Source organism: Vulpes vulpes, chromosome 2 (genome assembly GCF_048418805.1).
Source record: "Vulpes vulpes isolate BD-2025 chromosome 2, VulVul3, whole genome shotgun sequence".
Classification (NCBI taxonomy): Eukaryota; Metazoa; Chordata; class Mammalia; order Carnivora; family Canidae; genus Vulpes; species Vulpes vulpes.
In genome coordinates this window covers 56,019,559-56,038,816 of record NC_132781.1, presented here as the reverse complement: position 1 = coordinate 56,038,816, position 19,258 = coordinate 56,019,559, and the positions used below count along the sequence as shown (strand labels likewise).

The 19,258-nt window shown below is 52.2% G+C and overlaps 1 protein-coding gene across 26 annotated transcripts in view; it reads left to right on the top strand.

Annotated features, from left to right (window-relative positions):
* RALGPS1 (Ral GEF with PH domain and SH3 binding motif 1) overlaps positions 1 to 19,258 on the top strand; it is a 291,129-nt gene that overhangs the window by 252,207 nt on the left and 19,664 nt on the right. For 13 of the 26 annotated variants that reach the window (XM_072748577.1, XM_072748581.1, XM_072748582.1 and 10 more), the window contains exon 13: positions 9,416 to 9,542. In XM_072748577.1, the coding sequence (XP_072604678.1) occupies positions 9,416 to 9,542 (127 nt within the window). Of the gene's footprint in view, positions 1 to 9,415; positions 9,543 to 10,606; positions 10,765 to 12,996; positions 13,049 to 16,613; positions 16,677 to 19,258 lie in introns of those variants that run through there. The other 13 variants (XM_072748566.1, XM_072748572.1, XM_072748571.1 and 10 more) reach the window with 3 other exon arrangements.

The following is a 19,258-nucleotide window of genomic DNA, read 5'->3' as shown; positions in this document are numbered from 1 at the left end:
AAGGGCTCAGGTGAGGTGCTCAAGAGCTGAGAAGCCAGTGTCTGCCTCTTTACTCTGGAAATTTACATCTACTCTGTTCCTTGGACTCTCATCTTAGTAGCCTGCTGTGTCAGGGTCAAGCAGAAGAACAGAGATGCAAGCCCACTTCTGTCTGACTCTACTGCTCCACTTTGGCCTCACTCTGCACGTGGCACCAGTGGCTTCCCTGGCATTCCTTGCTCTGACTCCAGGGAGAAAGCATCTGGGCCTCACCACTGCTGAAGGGGGATCAGATGCCATTTTTCAGAAAGAAATGAACTGGGGCATTCTGAGTGATGTGTGAGAGACAGATCTTGGCTCACAATGAGGACCCGTGAGGGCTGCATGTATAAGAAACAAAGAATGTGTGTGAGTGTAACAGTGACTGGCTCCCAGGCTCAACCATGAAACCTGGCCAGGGAAGGCTTTCTGTGTAGAGGGCCCCACATCCCCGAGTGCCAGAGCACTCTGGCAGCCCCAGACGGGGCCCTGGCAGCCCCCGAGAGGGCCTGAGGTTCTACTCTGGGAACGGGACTCGAAGCACACAATAAAGAAGCCAGGAGATACAAACCTTCCCCCTTCAAATTGAGAGGAAGTACACCCCATGTGCCACATGCTGCAGTGGTATGGTCAGAAGCTCCAGATCCAGCTGTGGTTGCTTCTCTTCTCCAATACAGAGCGAGGAGGCCAAGGAGACTAGATGCCGAGCTCCCAGCAGCCCAGGCAGAGGCTGGACTGAAACTTGAGCCTTGGGACTCCAAGTCCCCTCTGCCATAGTTACCTCCCATTAATTTCAAGTGTGCAAGACTTGAAAAGCACCCCGTGAGCAGCAGCCAGCTGCCAGACTGCTTAGAGTGGGCAGTGCCGACCCAAGGCAGGGATGGGGATGCTGTTGGAAACCCATGGGAACCAGGCACCCCATCCTCCTCTAAAGAGCCTGCCCCTCTGTAGCCAGAACACCACGCCTGGAGTGTGCATTTGTTGGGCACACTAAGACCGGAACGGCCCCCGACTCTCTGAGCTGGTGCTGGTGAGAGACTCTAGTCAACAGGAAATCACATCTCATTCCTTAGTTACAAGTGGATGGGGCTCTGGAGAGCGAGTGACTGGAGCGCCTGGTCCCAAGGATGGAGGTCAGCACCCTCTCTGGGAATTCAGGACATATGTGCCAGCAGCACTGAATTTAACCCCTGGAAAAGGGAGAAGGTCAATAGCTCTTGCCTCCATTTCTCCCTTCTCCCGAGGGAAACATCTGGTTGAGCAGAAGGTCGTTTCTGGGACATTTCAGGCTGGTCTGCTGTGGTCCACATGAGCAGGGAGAGGAGGACGCTGGCTCTTGGCACTGGCCGACAGACTAGGCCCCTCCACTTTGCTCTCCCTAGAAACCCAGACCCCAGGGAAGGAGCCCACTGCTGTGTTTTCCAGCCCCAAAGATGGGTGCTGACAGCACAAGGCGCCTCTGAGGGGGAAGAAGTGACAGCTGAGGATGGGGCTGCTGGCCAGGGAAACAGTGCATGGCTTCTGGAGCCTTCCATTAGAATTACAAGTGAAGCCCAGGGTCACTCTCCCCATGTATTTCAAATGACATTTTTCTCAAATATTTGTTCTGTTGACCCTGGTTCTACACAAGTTTCTTTTTAGCCTGTCTCCTTTTCTCATCCCACAAATGTTGGTTCTGTCCCAGGCCTTCCCTCTTCTCACTGAGTTTACAGCTCTGGATGGATATATCTGTCCTCAGTGCTATCTGTCTCCTGAACACTGCACCCCATGGCCTCCAGACATCAGTGTCAATCTGAACTTCTCATCAGCCGCCGAAACCTGCTTCCTAAGTGAACAGTACCAGCTTCCACTGAGGCTTCTCTGGGTCCCTCTCCCAACACACCCCTGCTGGTCCACCGCCTACACACCTCTCCTCATTTCTCCTTCTCAACCTGTCATTTTGGCCATATCCATGTTTTTTGTTTTGTTTTGTTTTGTTTTGTTTTTTTTGCCAGGGTGAACTTTCTAGGGTAGGAATTTGAACACATCACCACTCCTCCTAAAAATCTCTACACCTTCCCCTCATTAAACTCTAGGCTTCTCACATGGCCCTGCAGCTCTGGCTGCCCCCCACCATAGCCACAGTCCCTGCCCTCAGCTCTTCTGCCAGGCTGGCCTCCTGCAGTTTCTCTAGTCGCTTCCATTGTCTGTCATCTCGGGATCTATGCTCTTGCTGCTCCTTCTGCATACGCCACTGCCTCAGTTGGAACTACTGTGGCAGCCTGGATGTCAGACCGTCCAGCTCCTCTCTGACCTTCCTGTGTTCTCAGATGTACTGCTTACGGCTCCGCTGCTCACCAGCTGCTTGCCTCGCAAGCTCCATAACCCTTCTGACCTCAAGTCTCTCATTGTAGTGTTGAGATAACAGCAGGGCCTGGGAGACAGTGTCATTGGACCTGTGTAAAGCCTCTAGCAGTTTCTGGCACATGTAGTTGTGCAAAGAATGTCAGCTGTCACCATTACCACCATCATTATTGTCATGGTGGTCCTACTATTGTTGTAGCTATTGCTATTATCGTATCTATTATTGCTTCCGATCAAAGCATGTGTCCCTCCTGAGTGTGATCATCTGCATACTTGTCTTTCTTCCCCACTTGATTGTGAACCCCATGAAAGTAAAACATCAGCTCTCTAATCTGGTGTGGCTGACCAGCCCCCTGGCTCGAGACTGGCACAAGGTCAGGAACCATTTGCTGCAGGAAGGACGAAGGGATGCTATAGCATTTCCTCCTTACAGGGGACTGCCACATCAGGCCCCTGTTCCTGTTTTGCAGATGTAGAATGAGGCTCAGAGGTGCAAGGGGACTTGTCCAAGGTCATTCAGCCTGCAAACAACAGATAACACTGGAGCCCAGGTCTGTCTGCCTCTGGATCCTGAGTTCTTTGGATCATTCATCATCCTAACTCCCGCCTGCTGCAAAGCAGTTGCTAGAAGGCCCTGTGCTCTTTTCTCTCCCAATCAATGAGTGGTCTGTTGGGCAGCCTGTTGGTTTCTTCAGAGAAATGTAATGAAAACCAGATTTTTTTTTCAACATGATATCTCATTCCCCACAGAGACTGTCAGTTCTCATATGTTCCAATAAAACTGCTAAAGAAACAGCCACTTAGAGAGCTTTAAAGATTATTCATGGAAAAATTATGCTGAGGAAAAATAGAGCAATCCTCTGAGATAGTCAAGCCACATGGTCAGTTTTTCCAGCTGTTCGTGCCATATCAGACCGGGCAGCGGGGACCACGCTCTGCAAAGCAAGACCAGAACCCTGGCTCATTATCACTGCTCCTGCCCCTGCCCCTGCCCTTGCCCCAGGGGACATGGAGAAACAAACTTGCCAACTGCCTGGCTCAGAAACAGTCCCAGAAGACACATGTCCCTGGTGCTGTCACATGGTGGTCACCCCAGGCTTAGTGAGGCAGGAACATGAGGCCTTTTAGTAGCAGAGAGCATCACTTACTGGCAGAGAAGCCACCCCCCATCCCTAGGTCCCAAATGAATGGAAATTCTTCTGCATCAGCGTCAGACCAGGCTATTGGTCAACAATGCAGGGGGTGGGAGTGGCTGAGCCCTGGGGCACCCAGAGCAGCATCAGCTTGGACCCTGGACCCAGGGAGATCATAGCCTCTTCTACTTGGGCCTCCCACCTTTCCCCCTCAGCTGGGCTGAGGGCCATCTGAGGCCAGGCATGCCTCCCAAGGCCATCCAAAGCAGCAAGAAGAGGGAGGCAGATCTGGGCCTTGTCTTGGAGGGAGAATCAGGTGGAAGAAACCAAGGCAAGTCCAGAGGTGTAGGAGAGCCGGAACAAGTGGATCAGAGCCAGGATGCAGGAAGCACGTGGAGAGAGGTGAGAAAGGGAGTGAGCAGGAGAGAGTAGAGAAGCAGAGGAGGTTACCAGAAGAGCTTTGGAGACTCCAGCTCTCTAGGCACGCATGGCCAGCTAAGGGAACAAAGCCAGCATCCCTCCAGCATGTGACCTAATGTGCCTCAGATGTCCCTTTAAAATCGCAATTATAAAATTACTGCATACGAGTCAATGAAATAGGATATTGAAGTCTTTGGACAGGCCTAGTATGCAGCTGGTGCATAATAGACGTTACTCTCTCCACCTTCATCTGCAAGAGCAACAGTTGGACCTTACCCAGCACAGAGTTCCTGGAGGAAGTGCCACCTGCTTCTATCAGATCACCTCAAATGTGACACTGTTTCTTCTGCCTCAGGTTTGCACTAATGCCTGCCCCCCACCTCCACCCCGCCACCACTATCCCAGTTTAAGTGGCAGCTGCATAAGCCCTGGTTTTCCCACCTATGAAATGGAAGGCTGCTAGGAGACACACACACACACACACACACACACACACACACACACGGATGGCATGCAGTACCCGGGACCCAGTGCGTAACACTTAGCCGTATTATCACCACTATTATTGCTACATGAGGAGTCGAGTTCCAGTTCAAACCACAGGGGGCGGAGCAATGCAAGCTGACCTTTACAGAATATTTTCTGAACTCATGGAGGGAGCCAGAGTGACTCAGGCAGTGTAATCCTGCGTCCGTGCCACTGATAAACAAGGCGAATTCCCCCCTCCGCATGGATTCATTTATTGAGCAATATGTGCAAAACAAAAACAAAGCAGGATGGCTTCCACTCTTCCCTTTCCTCTCTGTAGCAACCACACAAGACATTTCCTCCAGGATGTAGATTGCTTTTGAGCAGAATGTTTTCACTGGGGGGCACACGAGCGTCACCCGGAGACCAATGACCAGACTCTCCTTAAAGCCAATGAAATCAGAGCCTCCAGGAGGGGCCCAAGAAACTCCACTTCTCACACACTCTCCAGACGCTTCTGGTACATTCCCTGGTTAACAATTAGAGATGATGACTGTGTGGAGTACCTTCCCAGGAAGATGCAAACAGACACTAAGCTTAAGTACAATTTCAGTACCTGCACACACTACACTCCTCAAAGGCCTTCCATGGGCGTCTCTGGTTGGCAAAGTCCAGAGCCTCTTTTAGAGACACCATGTGCAGGCTGGAATTGAGACCTCAGACAGCCTCCACTGTCTCCTGTCACCAGGCCAGGTCACCCAGGCAGCCCACCAAGAGGCAGTGTGGTATGGTGGGGCCCCCTCGCTCAGTTCCTTGGGCTACAAGGAAGAGAGATGGAAGGGCTGAGCAGCCAGGGACGGAGGGACAGGACGCACTGGGCTGTAGGACATCAAAAACAGGACTCCCTCCCACCTGGCTTTTTGGCTTCTTCTATGGGTCTCTCTCCACAGACCGGCTTTCTTCTCCATAAGCAGGGAAACGTGGCCATCGACAGTGTCTAGGTTTTTTTTTCTCACCACCAAAATGTGATTATCCTCAAACATGCTCTAGGCTCAAATCTGATAATCCTGGGGAAGGTGTCTATTCATGCCCTGGGCTAAGAGCAAGGCTATGTTGGTCTGCATTGTCTCCCTTGTGACCCCATCAGTGGTGGGTAGGGGGATTCCTGGAGGAAGTGGTGGGCAGGCGGTCCCAGGTGTCTACTCCATGGATTCACAGTGCCTAGACTTGAACCTGGTTACATTGCCAACCAGCTCCTGACCCTGAAGCTTAAGCCCTTGAGGTGCTGCCTCCCTGTTTGTGAATTGGAATCCCCTGCTCGCAGAGGCATGGCATCTTCCCCTTTACTCGACATTGCTAATTGCCTTCCAAATGTTTGACACTCCCTTGAGCCCTGAACTAGTGTTCCCATCCTTCCACATCCTAGCCAATGCTTGATATTGTCAGGCTAATTAATTTTTTACAATCTAATAAGGTAAAAGTGTTTTTTTCTCACTTGTGCTATGTAATTTGCATTCCCGTTATTCCTAGTGAGGTTAAGCACATTTCCTTGTAGTTGTTGGTCATGTGGAGTTCTGTGAATTTCCCACATGTGTCCTTTACCCACTTCTCTGTGTGATTTGTCTCTCTCTTACTAATATTTGAAATTCTTTATATGTCTCAACACAAATCCTTTGCTGGTGATATGGATGACAGATCTCCTCTCCCAGACTACAACTTGCCTTTTAACATTGTTTTTGCTATCTTTTATTTGTTTTGGTACAGAAATGTTTAGGTTTAATGCAATATAGTGTATTCAATTTTTTAAAAGATTGTATTTATTTATTTAAGAGAGAGCATGCACAAGGGCGGGGCAGGGTGCAGAAGAAGGAGAAGCATACTCCCCAATGAGCAGGGAGCCCAGAACCCTGAGATCATGATCTGAGCCAAAGGCAGACCCTTACCTGATTGAGCCACCCTAGTGCCTCTGTATTCAATTTTTTTTTCCTTTTAGGGTTTATACTTTTTGATTCTTTCCCCAAGGTCACAATAATTGCCTTATTTTTTCCCAGTAGTTTGCATTTTTGCTTTTCACATTCATGACATGAATCCACTTGTGTAATATAAGGTGGAAGGACTCTAATTTCATCTTCTCCCAGTGGTTCTAACACTATATACCAAAAAGACCCTCCGTCCCCCTGATGTATAATGCCTCCACCATCATGAAGCAAGTCTGGGCTCTCCCTTCTGATTTACTGAACTGTTTCTCTATCCCTACCCCAACACCAAACTATGTGAATCATTATTGTTTTGGGTTTTGGTCTGATATCTGGTAAGGTGAGACGTCTACTATTCTTAAGAACTGTCTTGGCTACTTTGCCCCTTTATTTTTCCAGTAGGATTTTAAGATCAGCTTAAATGGCCAGGTCAGGCAGTTTCAAGCAAGCAAATGGCGTGCCCAGCTTCTCATTTTTTCACACACTCACGTAGCTGATGGGGGTTGGGTTTCAGAGGCTCAGCTTGGAGGTAGAAGAAGTGTGAGGACTCAGACTAGGCAGTGACATAAGCAACAAAAAATGGGTGCGAGAGGAGGTACAGAATCTGGGAGCCTTGGTGTGTGGCAGTTGAAGAGGAGGTAAGAAGAGAAGAGGCAGGGAAGCCTGGGGGGCTCAGCGGTTTAGCACAGCCTTCAGCCCAGGGCCTGATCCTGGGGACATGGGATCGAGTCCCGCGTCGGGCTCCCTGCATGGAGCCGAGCCTGATTCTCCCTCTGCCTCTCTCTCTCTCTCTCTCGCTTGCTCTCTCTCTCTCTCTCTCTCTCACTAAGAGGCAGGTCATAGTCCGAGAGAACCCAAGACAACCCTGCCTTCCAGGCCACGTGGCTGAGTGTGTAGAGTTGGAAATATAGCAGGAGGTTCCAAGTTCAGCCTTCCCTGATCTGAACTTCGGATACTTTAGGAAAGCTCAGGTGGAAGAGTCCTGTATATATTGGTCTCAGGTTCAGAAAAGTATACATTTTAGAGTTATTTGCATATCTAGTGATTTAAAATCAAATCAAAACCAGGAGCCAAAGAGGGAGGCCTGTGTAAAAAACACCAGTGTGAGAGCTTGTCGGAGGATAAGGAGGCCTCTGAGGCAACAGAGTGCCAGTGATGAAGAGACACAGGAAGAGGCAGGAGAGTGAGACATCATGGACACCCAGGATGTACAGCTTTTGAGAAGGACTGGTCGCTAGCTCCAGATGCCACAGGCTCTGGGGAGAAGGATGATGGGTGTTCATTAGTTTCACAGAAAGGAGGAAATGTCATTGGGTATGAAAACCAGATTGCAGTGACTTGAGGGTTGGGTATAGGGGCAAAGGCAGAGCTATGAGGAACACAGGCCTCTAGGGGGTTCGACTGGCTGGAATGAAGACGGGCCAAGAAGCCTTATTTCACAGAAAAGAGATGAGGGGGAAGGGGCCAGAGAGAGGAGGGGAGGCAATGACGTGAATTCTCAGAACAGGTAGAACTAGGAGGAGACCAGTCCCAGGTCCAGGCACAGCAGGGAGATGCATGTGGATGGGGGCACCTGTGGCAATTGCAAGGCTGGAGCTTTTCTCATGGATGTGGAGAGTCACATCACTTGAGAGGGAGAGGTCTAGGAGTTGTGCAAGGGACTTAAAGACAGGGGGATTGGTGATGGGGTACGAGGGATAATGAGTGATCTGAGGGAGGAGGTGTCTGTGCACTATGAGATGTGGACAGGGAGCAAGGGTGACAGTGGGAAGTGGGAAGACTTCGCCCAGGCCATGTGTGTTCCTCTGCCTTCTGAGCCTTCAGGGAGGACAGAAGGGAGCTAGACTTTCTGCAGTGACAGGCTGGGAACTAGACATGAAAATGAGGATGAGCAAGCACGCTGGAGAACAGGGACCCCTTAGGTCCCTTGTGGACCTACAGCATCTTGTGGTGGAGGATCTGAAGCCCTGGGTGGACCTCAGGCCATACAGAAGAGAAAGTTCCCCCACATGGCTAGGCAGCAGCTCCTAAACTTACTGTGTGTCTGATAAGGTTCTGCAGGGAGCAGCCCAGCTCCTTTGTGGAAGTGCTGGCTGCTATTTCCAGCATCTGTCCCAGGTAGCCAAGGTTAGGCTAGCAAGTGGATCCTCTCCCTTCAAGACCTCCCTTCCCAAGCCACAAAAACAAAAGGGTACAATAGTAGATAGGACCATGCTCCTCAAATTACAGCCGTGGACATGGCCCACACTAAGGATTCTGCCTCAGTCTCTGCATTCGGCACCCAGTGTGGTTTGTGGGCCTGGCTCTCATGACCTCCCATGGATCCCATGACTGGGGCTGGGGAGGACATGGTAATAATGATCAGAATCAAACGAGTAGGAGCACTGTCTGTGAAACTCCATGTACATGACCTCATGACCTCCCAACCACCTACAAGGTCAGTTGAGTTCTTCCCACTTTTCAGATGAGGAAACCGAGGCTCAGGGATGAAGTTAAGTAACCTATCTAAGGTCACCAGGCAGTAACTGATAGGCTTCCCTAGCCATGCCCCACCTCAGTAAATCTGCTGCCTCCCCTGAGAAGCCCTCCATGCCCTTTTGTTGAATGAGCAGGCAGAGAACAGGAAGTGCTATAGAGGCCCGGGGCATGGGCACTGGACTTGGACTCAGAAGACACACTGTTCAGCCTCAATTGTCACCCAGCTTGGTGGCCCTGGATAAGTGTTGCCATGGGGAAACCAGGCTAGGCTGCCGGTCCCCACGTCTAGCCCCCCCCCGCACCCCCACCTCCATCCGCACATTCACCCCTGTATTAGCCAGTGGCACTGCCTGATCGAGGGGCACCATGCATAGCAGGACACTGGCCATCTTGACAGGCAGTTCAGAGGCTGGTTATCCTGCCAGTGAGAGATCGGTGTCTCATGAGTGGGAAACCACGAGGTTTCTGTGAACCATGCCCTGCACACAACAGCCAGGTCTGGTGCCTTACCTCCCCGGGGCCCCCTCCTCCGAGCATCTGCAGCCCAGCCCCGACCATTGCTCTCTGCTCTGTTCACAGGCCCCTCCACTGGCTCCAGTTCTGCAAGGTTCAGCCGGCGGCCCACCTGTCCTGATGCATCTGTGGCTGGCAGCCTCCCCACACCCCCTGTCCCAAGACACAGGAAGAGCCACAGCCTGGGAAACAAGTGGGTGACTGAGCAGACCCCCCCCAACCCCCACCCACTGTGGGCTCCAGACTAGACTGAGCTGGGGCATGGGCTCCACGGTGGCTGGGAATGCTTGACCACTGGGGGGCTCCTTTAGCCATCTGCTGAGTTCCTCTTCCTGAAGGCTGGTCCCTCCCTTCAGGCTGGCAGGTGCTCTGGAAATGTCTTAAGGCACCTGCCAGTGTTGGGGCTCAGAGTGTCTGCTTGCCAGTTGTCTCAGAAAGCCTGCAGAGCATTGAACCTGCCACTGGTTTGCCCAGCCTTATGGGACTGACAGCTGGGGGGCACTGTGGACCTCACATGGCTGGGGCAGCCATGCCTGTGTCCCTGGGGTGCTGGTCACAGACTCTCGAACAGTTGGAGCCCTCTTCCCCCTGTTCTTTCCTCCTCTCCTTCCCTCTCTTCCTCTTTCCCTTCTGTCCTTCTCTCTCTCCTTTCCTTCCACCACTAAGACACAAGCCTCAGTCAGCTCAAGCTGGCCTTGGAGTCACTCACAGACTGGGTGGGGGGTTGCTCTCTGAGTGTCTAGGGCTTGCTCTGTGTTAGATAGTCTGATACATGCCTGTCAAGCACTATATCATTGAGTCCCTGCAGGCCTCCCAGGTAGGTGCTATAGTATATACATTGTAAGAAGGAGTCCTGTGAGGTTCAACAGGTTGAAGTACTTCACAATGGTAAGTAAGGTTGGAACAAGAATTTGGATCAGATGCGTGGCTCCAGAATCAGGCGCGCTGCCCCTTCACTTGTGTGGCTCCATTGTTCACAAGTGCTGTCCACTCACTTGAGCTTTGTCATCATCCTGAGAGACAGGGCAAGTATCGTGAGTCCCCATTTGACAAATGGGGAAACTGAGGCTCAGAGACAGGATGTGACTTGCCTAAGGTCATGCCATGAGCTAGGGCAGAGCCTGGACTGTGCCATAGTTCTGGGTGGAAGTCTTTTTCCTTCAGCTGCACCATCTGCTCAAGACCCCAGGGCAGGTGTACTCACTGTTACTCTGAGGATAAGGAGCTTTGCCTTCTTTCTTCCTTTCCATTTTCCAGTATGATGTGTCAGTTGAGTGTAGTTGAGAGTAAAAGTGCGACATTCCCATCGGAGAAAGCGAGGCACCTGCTGGACGACAGTGTCCTAGAGTCTCGCAGCCCCCGCAGGGGCCTCGCCCTCACCTCCTCCTCTGCCGTCACCAATGGACTCTCCCTAGGTAAGCGTCTCCGGCCTGCACATGACAGCAGGCAGGCCAAAGTCCAGCGTGTGCTCCATGTCTGTCTCTGTCACCGTGCAGCGCCCGGTGGCCCCTCGCCCCCTGCAGAAAGGTCCCCCCACAGGAGTCGCCAGAGCCAGGGAGGCCTTTGATTCCTGGTCTCCAGGACTTCACAAAGTGCCCTGGGTCTGTCTCATCTCGTTGTTAGCCCTGAACATGGCAGGCAGGTGGAAGGAGCAGCCGGATGCACACCTGAGACCTGCTGTCATTGGTTAGCAACTGCCAAAGCCTGGCTGCTGCCCCAATGAGGCTTGTGTCCTGGGGGAGCCACAAGGCCCATTGTACAAGGCAAGTGGGGGAAGCTGCTTGGAGACAGCAGCTGGGTGGACCACCGGGTTCTTCTTGTGTACTTGTCTTCACACTGAGAAGCCAGAGTTAGGGAGGATGAAAAATTGATCTTCAGGGATAAAATTGCATGTCTGAGCTTTAGCCAGAAATGGTACTTATGTCAGTGGGAGGAATGGAAACTGAAGTGCTGAGGCTGGGATGGAGAGAGGTTGAGCCAGAGCTGAGGACACTGTTGAGCTCTGGTCACAGGCCCACCCCCCTGCAGTGCCGTCATCTGTCATTACTGCCATCAAACAAGTGCAGTCTCCACTGGCTGTGCCTTTTCAGTGTGCCTGTGCTTCCATAGTCTGTGTGTCTGTGTGTCTGTCTGCTTCCCTTACCTGGGAGCCCTCCTAGGCCTGTGGCAGCTTAGACAGTTGCCAGGCTGGGGTTTGATCTGGATACTGTCTACAGGGTGGGGGGTCCCTGAGCACTGGGAGGAAGGGGAAGGGTGGGAATTCCATGTCGCACATCCCTGTGAAACAAGGCCAGTCTCTGAGGCGGTGTCACTGCAAGGACAGCTGTCTCCTGCCCCCGGAAAGGCTGTAACAAGCAAGGTCTGTGTCTGCCTTCTCACCTGGGAGGAAGTCATCATCATTGGACCCCATCAGGGCTTTACCACAGCTTAGGACAGTGCAGCCCATGGTTCATAGGTGTCAATGTGTTGGGGAGAAGAATTCTGGGGTCAGTATGTTGGAGAGAGGCTGGGTTGAATCAGGTAAGCAGGTCCATTCTCAGAGACTCAAATATGCCAGTGGGGGATTATGGATCCCCATAAAGGCAGTAGAGTCTGCAGGTTCGCCCAGCCTGATCACAGAACCCTTTTTCTTGGAGTGTCCTGGAATGGGATAGGGAATGAGATGAGGATGAGGTTCTGAGGAGCCAGTCTGGGAAATGCCAGCCCCATAGCGTTCAGCTGGGCAGCAGGACAGCTGTTTTACATCCAGGAAACTTTCTGAGCTGTGCCTGAGCCCAGGCCTTGCTATTCCTGAGACAGAAAACCTAGTCAGGCACGACAGGAGATCACCAGGCAATTTGGTTCTCGGTTCCTCCTCTTGGGAAATGTAGATGTTTTTCCGGATGGAGCTGAAAGCCCAGGAGCAAGCTGTCATGTGTGCATGTGCCCTGTTTGGAGCCCTCTCCACCTGGTGACTCCCAAGGTGCCGGAGACCACCTCCGTTCCCCTCTCCCCCTGCCCAGAGTTGATGCCAGCAGACAGCCCAGGCCAAGTGTTGAACTGAGGGAGAGTACAAAGGCACTCAGCAGCACGCTGTTAACAGGTGTCCCAGTCCACCCCAGAGGGGCAGCCGGGGGAGGTGGAGCCTCTCTTGTGTATGCTGGCCAGGTGAAGGACCACTTCCTCAAGGCTTCTGTCTAATGCCAGGCAGCTGCTCTGTGACAGTCATGGCCCTTAGGAGAACAAGTGCTCATTTGGCCCCTGTCTTCACTAGGTGAGGCTTGTTCTACCACTGGTTTCACTTGGACCAGGAGGAAGGCAGTGGTAGGGCCAGGCCAGGCCAGGCTAACACAGAGGCCAAGGGGCACAGAGCCTGGTGGGCCAGTGGGCAGGCAGCTGCAGCCTTCAGAGAGGCAGCAGGAAGAGAGTGGAGGACCCTGGAACAGTGGGAGGGCATAGTTCTTTTGACTCTCCCAGGAGAATGAGTCAGAAATAGCAGCAGCAAAACCCCAAGTCACACAGTTGCCCACAGGGCCAGAAAGCTGTTTCTCTGGCACTTCTGTGGAGCTCAGGGGCCTGAGCCTGCTGGCCCAGGAGAATAGACTCCTTTGGGATTGTCCCCTCTTCTGTGAGGCTGCCATGTTCATTGATCTGTGTTCCTTTTCCAGGCAGTAGTGAGAGCTCAGAGTTTAGTGAAGAGATGTCTTCAGGGCTGGAAAGGTGAGTGTGGCCTCAGCTCAGCCTCCCTCCCAGGGTGGCACTCAGCGCTCTGGGAGGGGACCAACCCCCACCCCCACCCCCACCACCCCTCACTGGCCCAGCCTGAGGAGGCTGCTCTGTGGCTCCTCAAGTCAGCTCGGACCAGGGGTAGGGCCCACTCGGAGTGAGGGGTGGAAGAGCAGGATGGGTGTGGGGTGGGGGTCCCAGCCCCATGCTCTGAGCAGCCCCACTCATCATCCAATCCAGAGCTAGCCCCAGGAGCCTGAGGCCAGCACCTCTTCCTTAGGCCGAGCTGCTGAGGAAACCTGTGAGCAGATTTGGTCTGAAATGTGGGTTTTTAAAACCAGAAGCCAGAGGTGGGCCTGGTGTGGAGATGGGCAAGTGGCTCCGCCTGGTGGGATCTGAGAGTGTTACACTTGCATGGCCTCAGGCCTTGGGCTGACCCACCCTGCTGGGCACTGGGACAATGAAATGGACCCCAGCCCAAGGTTTGGCTCCCTATGATGAGCCCTTCTGCCCCAGAAGTAGGGCCTCCTGCTCAGGAATCCACCCACTGCATGTACTCCACATGCTGAGGCTTTCTTTGTGCCAGGCACCAGGCAGGCTCTGGAAAGACAGACTCCGGATAGGGAGCTCCCAAAGCTATGGTGCCACCAAAGGTGAAGGACAACACAGTAACTCTAGGTCTGAGGAGAGGCAGAGAGAAATCCACTGACACAGAATGCTTCAGGGAGGCAGATTTGCACCACCCTTCAGAGTAGCCCTGCCACCAGCGTGCAGAGACCTGTGCACACAGACAAATGCACACACACAGTTATGTACACTCTACACACACACACACACACAGATTTACACACAGTCTCCCACATGCATTTGATACATGTTTTACAAGAAATGCTGTGTGTGTACAATCCATACATACACTTGTGTACTCACACCTATGTAGGTATACATATGCACGTGTACATTCACACAGCTCACACGTATATAGACCTCACACATGTGTGCATACTCTCTCTCTCTCATACACACTCACACTCTCACACTCTCCACATTCCTCACTTCTCTGGTGCTGAAGCCTCCTGTCTCATCAGTCCCCATAATCATAAAATGGCCAGAGAGGAGATGAACACACCCAGCCAGTCCTCACAGGGCAGAGTGACGTAAGTGATAAGTCATAAGTGATCTTTGTTGAGCATACCATGTGTGCCAGGTACTGTCTTGGCCTCATCAAATCCTCAAGCACTTCTACACAGTGGTTATTCTTAGTGTCCCCATTTTACACCTGTGGACAGTAAGGGTCAGAGAGGTGAAGTGACTTGTCCTGCTTCACGCTCCTTTGGTAGAGCAAAGCTGACCCAAATCCACATCCTCCTGACTGCTGAGACCACCTCTTTACCACTATGCTTCTGGCCTCATCCAGAGGGCCATTGTGACAGGCACAGGGCCTGGCCCCATGTCATTTGGTCAGTGGAGTTCCCCCTGCCCACCCAATCCTCTCAAATTTGGAAGCAATCAGGTACGCGCCTTTGTGAGACCCTAGATGGAGATCTGGAAAAGGGAAGGAACACCAACATGAGCCCTTGGAACCTGCTCCCTCTGTCCCTGCTGAAGGACTCCTGGGGGGGATATTTGCTCTGTTCTTGATTGGGTTGCTCAGGCCAGTAAGCCCCACTGCCTGCGCCTTGGGGCCAGCCCAGCAGAGGAGATGAGAATCAGGCAGGCTCTAGGGTAGACTCCAGATCTGATGAGCAAAAGTCTGACTTGTGTCAGCATCAGTCAGGGGACTCCTAGGAATGCCCTGATGGACAGGGCTCACAGGCAAGCCAGTGTCCCCTGACCATAGGCCAATGAGGGGATACTCAGGTGGAAACTTGCAGGCATGGCACCAGGATCCAGACCTGACCTTATACACTGGTTCATGCACCCCCTCATTCTCTCATTCATTCAATCAGTGGATGTTTATTAAGCCATGGCGTCCTGCCAGACACCACACTAGTCACTGAGGGCAACAAATACTGCTCCTGATGAGTACCTATGACCCAGACCAGAGCCACCAGGAAGGAAGACTGTGAGGGTTCCTGACCCCCTGTAGGTTCGCTATCCTTAGTAGCAAACCCTGTAAGATACAGCATTTGTGTTTTCTCTCTTTCACTTAGAATTTGGCATTCGATTTACTCTACATTGGAATGTCCATAGTAGGTGCCTTTTGGGTGGGACCTCCTGCATGAGCTGTCTCCCAGCTGGCTCACCTGTGCAGCCTCCCAGCCCTGCCTCCAGAAGCCCACTGGGACAACGTCCTATTTCTCGTTCTCCTAGCATGATGAAGGGAGCAGGAGACCACCTGCTTTGGAAGATGCCAGTGGGCTAGGATGAGCCCTCTAGTCCACTCTGAGGCTCAGGCTGACCCCTGGCCTCCAGCCCCTGTGGCCCAGCCTCCAGTCTGCATTTCCATCTTGTACTAGCTTCTTTCCATGTCCACTAGAAACAGTTCACTGCCTCAGATGCATGTAAGCATTTGAAACTTTCCAAAAGAACCATGGGTGAGCCGGAGGGGAGGGTCTGCCTCACGGTCTTTGAAAACTTTTGTTAAATGCCACTCTTTCTGATACAACTCGGTGACCACAGTTCACTGTGCCACCTGGGCCTCCCTTCCTCACCTTCACCTGCACAGTGCTCGGCCCCACTGGGGCCTCCCTTCACTCCCAGGCCACTTCCCTCCTGCTCTACAAAGGGGAACAGATTCCCTTTCCCTGGAAGTCAGGGCCACCCTGCCTGGGCCCAGAGGCCAGCATCTGCCCTGAAAGAGCCTCCAGAACACTTTTCAGCAAAGCAGAGCTTCCCACCTCAGAGACCCACCAGCTGGTCCTGACTGATGATGCTGTGAGAACACAGCCTTAGCTCTATACTTTCACACTTGCATGGGTGGACTGTGACCTCAACCACAGCTAAGAGTATAGGAGAAGGCTGGCCCCTCCCACAGGAACGAGGCCAGGCTAGGGCCAGGGCAACACCTTACCTCACAGCCTAGGTTCCACACTCTTCAATTGACTTGTTGACCAGGCCCCAGCCCTGGTGACAACCTTGACCCAGGCCAGGAAGAGAAACAGAGCCAAATACCAGCTAGAGGATAGGGAGGTCCCAGGCCAGAGACCCCTGGAGCCAACACATAGCCCTCCATTGGTCTGCAGACACATCTTAATCACTCTGTATGCCACTGTGGCCAGGAAGGAAGGAGGGTTCCCATTGTTTGATGAATGCAAGGTCATTTGGCTTTGTCTTCAGGTTTGCTTTCCCTGAGATCATACACATGTATATTTCAGCCTGATGGCCAGAGCTCAGGCTACATCTGGTGCTTTTCTCAAGTGGCCAGCCTTCACAAGCACCCATGATGGAGCCCACAAGAGTCATGGGGACCCTTTGCCCTGCTCTCTGTGGGAGTGGGTCAGGAGGTGGAATGGCACCCCCACTGACCCTGTTCTTGCTGGGACTGTGCATTGAGGGCTCAGGGACAAAGAGGACCTCCTGCTGCCCATCTCATCTGCTGTCCCTTCTTATGTCTCAGCCTCAGCAGGGCCGCAGGCTGAGGAGGAGTGAGAACAGACTAGCCATGAGGTGGCCAGACCAGGTAGGGGTTGGTTCGGCTGTTCTAAAAACCCTCCCCTATCTTCTGGGCTCAGAATGAGGACAGAGCAGTGGTCCTGGGTCAGGGCCCTCAACAACCAGAGGCCAGAGTCCCGGGGGCGACGGGTAAGGGTGGGCCCCCTCCTCTCTTAAGACTACCTCATGTCCCAACCTGTACCTTTCTCACCTCAGTGTCCTGGGTTGAGGAGGATCCCATATCACACTGTGCTTTCCCAAGGAAAGAAGGCAGGCAGCCCTGAAAAGGCATTTTCAACATGTACTTAATTAACTGGAAACTAGGGACTGTGGACATTGCCATAGGCTAGCCTCAAGCAAACCTCAGGCTTCTCAGAAATTCAAGAAGGAAGGAAATATTTTAGTCAAGCCCATCAGAAAGAGCTAATAGGTGCTTCTTTTTATGCCCAATGTGGCACCAAAGTGAGAATAAAAATATTAGCCTAAGAGTTAATAATTTTAAATGAAGTTCTTAAAAATTAGGAACAAAATGGATGAGTGAAGTAAACATATATGTATGTACAAAAATGTGTAATGTCACTCACCTTAGTTCTTTCTGGGTTCTAGGGTCACTGAATGAATTTCTTTCCTTCATTTTTTTTTTCTGTATTCTCCAGATCTGTTACAACGGGTACATGTTTCCTTTATGCCCAGAAAAAAATTAACTTTTTAAAAAAGATAAAATCAGAAATGTTTACTGATTGCTTTTTAAGAAGTAACATAGGAAAATATGTCACAGAGTTCATCACGAAACCCTTGGCCATCCGTCTTCTCTACTCCGACATCAGCAGTGTGTGAGGAAGGGCGCTCTCGCAAGAGAACAGCCCAGAAATACAGGTGGTGGAAAGACAAGGAGGCAGAGGGATCCTTGGAAAGAGACAAGAGTGACAACCCTCTCTGAAGCAGAGCTGTTTCTCCTTCCTTCTCAGGGAGGTGAGGGATACAGGGGATCTAGTCGCAGCTCACAGTCGGATTGGGAGAGAGAACAAATCAATGATGTCAGGTCCACAAGGGTCTGGAAGTTGTGCAGCACTCAATGGGAGTGTCCAGTGCAGTGACCCGAGTCAGACTGAGGGGTCAGGAGTGGCTTCCAGTAGTGGCGATGGTTACACAGAAGCCCAAGGACGTCGGTTAAGAGGATCACAGTGGGCCCTCAAGAGGGATCCCAGGATCTAAGGAGGCTCCAAGGCCTGAGTTGTGTGCCAGGATGAGAGAGGTGGCCCAGGGATGCTTGGTTTGGTTCTTAAGAGTCCCTGCCAGAGAGGGGGACTCCATGATGTGTCTTGGTCTCCGAAGTTCTTAGTGTGCCTTTGCATTGAAAGATCATGGTCTGGCTTCCCTACACTGCCAGCAGTGCTAGGAGGGGCCTGAGGTCAGGATAGCTTGCTCTCAGTGACCTTGGGTATGTCTCTCAACCTCTGAGCCTCAGGAGCCTCAGCTCTACAGCGAGGATGCTTAGCACATGGGCGAAATTGCTCTGTTTGGGAACTTACTTTGACATTTTTGTGGCTTTCACTCAGTGGGTACCTGTTACCAGCAAGCAGGTGATCCAGGGGGCTCAGAGTGGGTGGGGTGAAGAGGAAAGTCCCAAAATGATAGTTCAGTAATTGTGGGACAGATGAGCTACCATGAAGGCAAGTGTCCACCAGCTCTGGTTGGCCTCCAGGGTGACACCGAACTGGGGGGAGGACCCCTTTAAGAGACCGCTGCAGAGAATTGGCCCTGAGGTACCCCAGGGTGCCAAGGTGATTGGGCGACGCCATTTTTCCCTGTGTGAGGTTGACTTGTTCTTAGCCAGTGGAATCTTCCAACATTCTTAGGGAAACCCCAGGAAAGTAAAGTCATGACAGCCCCAGACTATGCAGCATTTCAAGAGAGGGAGGGGCAGTTCTGGAGGCTCTAGAGGCAGCCTTGGTGGTGAGGGTCCCTTTAACTGAAGTGTAACGTGAGAGTGGCTGTCTGTAGGGTGACTTTCATGGAGAACCTCACTGCCTTCCTTCCATGCCCTTGGCTGAGGCCCAGGAATCCCCCAGGGTCGTGCCTGCACCCACCCATCCCTCTGTCTGGTTTCTCCAGGTCCATCTTGCTCTGTGCCTCTGTTCTGATGCTCTGCCTCCTGTGGCAGCCTGGTTGGACAACTTGCCAAGCTTCTGATGTGGGTTTCCCCCAAAGATACCATCTCTTGCCTTGCTTTTAGCAACAGACACCAAAGTCTGGAAAATGAGGCTCCACCCAGGAGTTTAGGCTCCTCTGAGAGAGAACAGTGGCCAGAAGTCCCTGGGCCTTTCACTTGACCTTGTCCTTGGGCCCTCCCCACGAGCTACTGTGGCTTCACAGGTTGCTGAGAAATCTCAGCTCACAACCTCTCTGTCCAAAACCTACAACCCCTCAGATTTCAGGGCCTAGACAGTGGAGAGGATTCCCTTTCGATTTCAAATTAATCCGTCTCCACATATATCTGCTGCTCTCCCTTCTGTCTCTGCAGACCAGATTTCTAGATTTCCCAGCTCAAAGAGGGGAAGATGGACACCTCACAGCTCCCAAGTTTACATGTTATACCTCATCCAGCCA